General features: G+C 35.0%; 1 protein-coding gene across 1 annotated transcript; it reads left to right on the top strand.

Moving 5' to 3' along the window:
* Positions 1-1151: 1151 nt before the first annotated feature.
* Positions 1152-3423, top strand: LOC149259453 (polyubiquitin-like). The gene is made up of 2 exons (XM_089375815.1): positions 1152-1242; positions 1897-3423. The coding sequence occupies exon 2, from the start codon at positions 1929-1931 to the stop codon at positions 3297-3299; it is 1371 nt and encodes a 456-aa protein (XP_089231941.1). The 5' UTR covers positions 1152-1242; positions 1897-1928; the 3' UTR covers positions 3300-3423.
* Positions 3424-6723: the final 3300 nt, after the last annotated feature.

Genomic DNA, 6723 nt, shown 5'->3' with positions numbered 1-6723 from the left:
ACAACATATCATCAACGTCGCCCTCATCCTCTTGATCAGAAGGAGAGGAAGGCTCGCCCACCACAAAGGGTCTATTATAAGGTTTCCAACCTTTTGATTTTGACATTTTGTTGTGCCGCTTCTTGATGGAGGTTGACCTAGGGTAAGAATTTTGTATATGCCCAATTGAAGACAAACATGACACCGAAATGCTGTATTCTCATTATCTAGGGACTGAATCTAATAGTAATTGCTAATTTTTAAGTTTATTATATCTAACAACCCTTTACTAATGTTTATTTTCACACAAGTTCTTCAGTAAGTATACAATCGAGAGTATCCTCAAAAAATATAATACATTGCTTTATTTAGAAATATAACAAAAAAATAATATAAGAAAATAAGATATATTTTATTATAAATAATTTGTAATATAAAATAACAAATAAAATATTTTCCAATAAAAAAATGAAAAACACACAAACCCTTATATATTAATATTATAAATTAGTAAACACAACTCAAACATAAATTGGAAATACTTGAAAAGATTATTAGGCCATTAAAAACCATATGATTTTTTTCTTAATTTCAAATCTTTAGAAATAATTTAAAAATTATATTAAATCTTTGGAAATACTTCATAATCTCTAAAAAAGATTCTTATGCCATTAAAAGCCATATGATTTTTTCTGCCATTAAAAGCCATATGATTTTTTCCTTGATTTAGAATCTTTAGAAATACTTTAAAAAATTAGAGTAAATCTTTGAAAATACTTTAAAAAAATTATTATGATTTTTTTTAATTTCAAATTTTTATAATTACATTCGAAAATTCTCCACACTTTTTCATTATTAATAGATTAAATAAATTAAATTATTAACCTATACTATAAAATCACTTTTTCATTATTAATAGATTAAATAAATTAAATTATTAACCTATACTATAAAATCAAGTCATAAAAAAATTAAAAGAATGAAACCCGTAACCTCCCCAAAATTCAGGAGAATGAAACCCATAACCTCCCCAATTTTAAAAGAAATTAAAAAAAATATTAATAAAAAAAAAATTAATACGTAACTCATTGATCCCTTAGCCTCCCCAATATTAATATTAATTTAAAATGCCTCCGGAGGATGGTGAGAGGTCACATTTTCCCTCTATAAATGCTAATCTTGTCAGCTTACAAGGCGAGTTACAGTAAAGAACGAAATAAAGAAAGGGTCTGCTGCCTCCACCTCCGTCATATAATTGTGCAGGTATTCTTCTTCTCAAATTCTGCGTGATATCTCCCAAAATCGATGGTCTGTTCTCTGTTTCTCCTCTATGTGTAGAATACATGCAACAGTGAAGTTTGCCTATTTCTTTACCTCTGCATTAAATAATATGAATATGGTTCACAGACCTCACTTTCAATGTTTAATTCCGGATGGGTTTTCCGTTAAACCCCATATTTTGGGGTTATAAACCAGGAGAATTTACATTTTGATACGCTACGTTTTCTTGATTGCATGGCCGAAGTACAAAATTGGGTTCCCCTGCTCAGATTCAAAGGCTGGGAATCCAATACGTAAGCTTTGGTTGGTTACTGGTGAAATTGAGCAAGACCTATGGATTTAGCCAATCTTATAAATTGTCATTTCAAAAATAGTAATAATCTGTGTAGAGTCTTTGAGTCATAATTTGGTCCGCATTATGATACCGATTTTAATTTTCAGCATGTTTAATATAGTCGTGAAGAATATAATATCTGTGATCTTTTTGTAAACTATTTGTACTGGTTGGAGGAGTGTTTACATGAACATTTGGAGTTAAACCTTTCTTCAACCATTACCTTAAAACCTGATAGTGGAAGTGAAGTTTACTTGCAGTATTCAGGGTTAGAGAAGGAATGATGTTCTTTTTTGGCACAGGTTAGGTTTGTTTTGTACCATTTGTTGCCACTATGCAGATATTTGTAAAGACATTGACTGGAAAGACTAGAACTCTGGAGGTAGAGAGCTCTGACACGATTGATAATGTGAAAGCCAAGATTCAAGACAAGGAAGGCATTCCCCCTGATCAGCAAAGACTCATATTTGCTGGAAAGCAGCTGGAGGATGGACGGACCCTTGCTGATTACAATATTCAAAAGGAATCTACTCTTCACCTGGTCCTTCGTCTCAGAGGCGGAATGCAAATCTTTGTTAAGACTTTGAACGGGAAGACCATCACTCTTGTGGTTGACAGTGCTGAAACCGTTGATAATCTGAAAGCGAAGATTAAAGATAAAAGTGGTGTACCTCTTCAACGGCAACAGGTGATCTTCGCTGGAAAGCAGCTGGAGGATGGTAGTATCTTAGCTGATTATAACATCCAGAATGGATCAACTATTCACTTGGATGTGCGTTTGAGAGGTGGAATGCAGATCTTTGTCAAAACTCTAACCGGGAAGACAATTACTCTTGAGGTTGAGAACTCAGATACTATCAACAATGTAAAGGCCAAAATTCAAGACAAGGAAGGAATTCCCCCAGATCAGCAACGATTGATCTTTGCTGGAAAGCAGCTTGAAGATGATAGGACTCTGGCTGACTATAATATTCAGAAGGAATCCACCCTGCATCTCGTCCTTCGCCTTCGAGGGGGTATGCAGATCTTTGTGAGGACCTTCACTGGGAAGACTATCATTCTTGAAGTTGAGAGCTCTGATACAGTTGACAATGTGAAGGCCAAGATTCAGGATGAGGGGATTCCTCCGGATCAGCATAGACTGATCTTTGCTGGGAAACAACTTGAAGATGGAAGGACTCTTGCAGATTACAATATTCAGAAGGAATCTACCCTTCACCTTGTTATTCGGTTGCGTGGTGGTATGCAGATTTTTGTCAAGACACTGACTGGCAAGACTATCACTCTTGAAGTTGAAAGTTCTGACACAATTGACAATGTCAAGGCCAAGATTCAGGATAAAGAGGGAATTCCTCCAGATCAGCAGAGGTTGATATTTGCTGGGAAGCAACTTGAAGATGGAAGGACTCTTGCAGATTACAATATTCAGAAGGAATCGACTCTCCACCTTGTTCTACGGCTGCGTGGTGGTGTGCAGATTTTTGTTAAGACACTGACTGTCAAGACAATCACTCTTGAAGTTGAGAGTTCTGACACAATTGACAATGTCAAAGCCAAGATTCAGGATAAAGAGGGAATTCCTCCAGATCAGCAGAGGTTGATATTTGCCAGGAAGCAACTTGAAGATGGAAGGACACTTTCAGATTACAATATTCAGAAGGAATCTACCTTGCATTTGGTCCTTCGTCTTCGGGGAGGGTTTTAGAGGTTGTACGGGAGACCTTAAATTTTCAGTTAGGGTGCAGTTTCTTAAGATTTATGTTTGGTTTAGTATTTCAGTTTGTTTTGGAATATACGTTGGTATTCATTTTTAAGGTTGTTGACTATTATGTAGGGAACTTATGAAGTTATCTTTGTAATCGATTTGGTATGCAACTTCATATAAAATACCTATGTGATTTTCCTTTTGGAAAACTCAAATTGGATACTATGCTAGGTTTACAATATATATGTTTATGGACTTGTGTGAATGGTTGGGTTTACAGTATTTATGTTTATGGATTTGTGTGAATGGTTGGGTTTACAATATATATGTTTATGGACTTGTGTGAATGGTTGGGTTTACAATATTTATGTTAATGGATTTGTGTGAATGGTTGGGTTTACAATATATATGTTTATGGACTTGTGTGAATGGTTCATTCGATGTATCCAACTTTTATCCGTTGAGAGAGTGAAATGTTACTACAAATGCTTTATATGAATGCCAGTATGAGTTTAAGCTATCTATAGAGAAAAATATGCTACCAATAATTTATCTGCTGGGGCTGAGAGAGTGATATTTAGTGCAAAGTCTAGTAACTTTAGAGTTATCATATATTTTCTACTGGTTATCAAATTGCAATTCTCTCACATAGATATAGCTTGTAGTTTGCGTGCGCTGTCTAAACCTTTTTGCATGCTTTCCGAGTCCTTAAGCGGTATGAAATGTTACTACCAATAGTTTATAAGAATGCCATGTATAGGGTTGTCATAAATTCTACTGGTTATTAGATTGCACTTGTCCTACATAGGTATAGCTTGCAGTCTGCATACCATGGCCAGGGCTTTTTGCATGCATTGAAAATCCTTAAGGAGTCTGAAGTCGGAGTCTTGAACTAGTATTAACTGGTCATCAGTTAGCACTTGCATTTCACAGGCATTGCATGTCCTGTCCAGATCGTCTTGCATGCCTTCAAAGTCCTCGCGGATTATGAATTCAGAGACCTTAACTCTATTGTTCACCATCATTTCGTTGAGTGCAGTTTCAACTTGGCAGTGAGAAAGCACATTATGCAACCCGTGCTACATACAAATTTAATAGTGGGCAGTCTAGTCACCATTTTGCAGAGCACTCACTGTAGCAGATCCACATCAAACACAGGCTACTCATTTTCTTTGGTTGTGAATGTGATTGTCCAAACAGACTCTTTCCCCTTGTGTTTTTCTAAACGATGTATATGCCAGACATGGGGTAGAACGGATATCGACTTCAGCCTCTAACTTCTCCAGTTGATTACAAGAATTTTGAACTCTTCTGTTCTGTTAGTGTCTCACTATTTTTATCTCACTCTGTTCAGACCGACATTAAACACTGATATTGAAGCATAATATTTAGAAAACATTAAAGGGTAAGCAAAATTCAGAAAGTACTGCCAAAGATGAAAATGTGGCCGACGTAACCTTTCATCGAGGACATACTATATTTTTCTTCTAGTATAATAATTCAAGCAAATAATACAGACATTGGTTGAATTTATTCCGCTATTACTTTTATAAAACTTTTCATTGAGGGCATACTATATATGGGTCTATTATGATTCAAACAATTTAAAGATATCTACTATGATGCTTGGTATCTCTCTTACGTCGTTGAATATATTTTTGGTTTTATTTTACATCAGTTTATATTTATTTTAACTTTGGATTTATTAAGTGTGCTAGAAAGGAGTAAATTTCTCAAAGTGCAAACTTTTTTTTAATGCAAAACTTGAAAAAGTATTTACACTTTAAAAAATTTGATCCTCTTAGTACTTCATAGATCCAGAGATTGTTATTGTAAAAGCTACACACAGAGATTGAAAATGTTCACATCACCACCCTGCACTAATCCTCTTGGAATACAAATGGCCAGGGGTGACAGCAACCTTGTCCAGAATATCGGCATAAACTTTTTATGGAATACAAATTGCTTACAAGCTTCATATTTTGATCATTGTATTCATCAATATCATACACAATCCTGGCATTTACGCACTCGGATCATCAAAAAAGCACAAAAGAGAAATAAGCATCAACAAAAGTCCAAAGACAAAAAGACCGCTGTCCCAATCTGGGTCTTGTTATAAAAACTGACAAAACTAAAAGTAAAACTGGATTGAGGAAAGGTTTGTGTTCTCTTTACCCGAAGCCTCAGTCATCTTCAGTTGGCCAACCTGTGAGGCAACTGCATCTTTACACTCTGCTTTTGCATTCTTTTCAATGTAGATATGAGATACCGTAATCTGAAGAAAGCTCTTTCAGATCTCTGGCTCTCTTAATAACATCCTGCAGCAGCCAATTATTATTACTGTCACGACCATTCATCTAACCTACCACCAACTTGTAATCTCCGGAGGTTTGGAGCTTAATTATTCATCTCTCCTTAGCAGTAGCCATAATAATGAAGACAGCCCCCAGTTATTAGAGCCTTGTCCAAGACCACATTAAAAACAAAGCTTCTGCCCGTCAAATAAATATAGTACCTCTCCAGCATCGCATGTTCCTAGATTTCTACTTGACGCTGCATAAAGAATCTCCAGGGAAGGATTGATCAATATTTCATCTCTGTTAGTCTTCAATTTAAATTTTGACAACGCCTCATTTAGGGATTTTAGTCATTGAAGGTTTGTATTGGAGACTGTTCTTCGTCTCTATTGGAGACTGTTCCTTGAAAGCCAACTGAACCAAATCACTACGATCTGATTGCAGGTTATTGCATGATAATTATTTTGGAATAAGATTTATAGAAAGTTAATTTAATTATCAAAAAATATTGAGTGGATGGTTGTACATATCGCGATAATATCAGAATTATTATGATATTGCCGAAAGATTCTCTGTCGATATTATCACGATATTTTCAAAATTATTATGAGACGACCAGAAATTATAAATTATTGTCATGCTAGAAAAAATATCGCGATAATATCCATAGTTTTCTTTGTCATCAGCTTAAGCTTTAAGGGTTTTTGGAGTAGATATTTACTCCAGTATACCATATATCCATATTTATTATTTCCATGTAAAAAAATTGCCTTCATTTCCTTTGTTTTCCAAGATTAGTATATACTATAAATTTAGAGTCTACCTCTTCTTATCCTCTTGAATTTCCACATTTGTTTTGTGTAGTAGGTCTGAAACCTGAAAATTTAATGACAGCTCTACAAAATGGCAAATCCATTGGACCAAATGGGCCATATGAAGTGCAATCTTTGTGATCCGGATTTAAACAAGAACGCAACAAATTACAGAGATAACCATATACACAAAGATGCAGCGGAAATAATACTTCATTTCATTAATGGAAAATACTGAAATATGCTTACAACCAGAAATGGAAATAAACCAGCTAGGGCGATGGTAGCTTATCTCTGAGAAGAGATGTGGTG

Source organism: Pinus tabuliformis, chromosome 6 (assembly GCF_031772625.1).
Source record: "Pinus tabuliformis cultivar Carrire ecotype Pingquan chromosome 6, CPIR1, whole genome shotgun sequence".
Classification (NCBI taxonomy): Eukaryota; Viridiplantae; Streptophyta; class Pinopsida; order Pinales; family Pinaceae; genus Pinus; species Pinus tabuliformis.
Note: the sequence above shows the minus strand (reverse complement) of the source record. Positions and strands in the feature narration are given on the sequence as shown.

Bases quoted from the DNA above. Each gene is read 5' to 3' on its own strand.
- LOC149259453 (XM_089375815.1), top strand. From the start codon at position 1,929: ATGCAGATATTTGTAAAGACATTGACTGGAAAGACTAGAACTCTGGAG.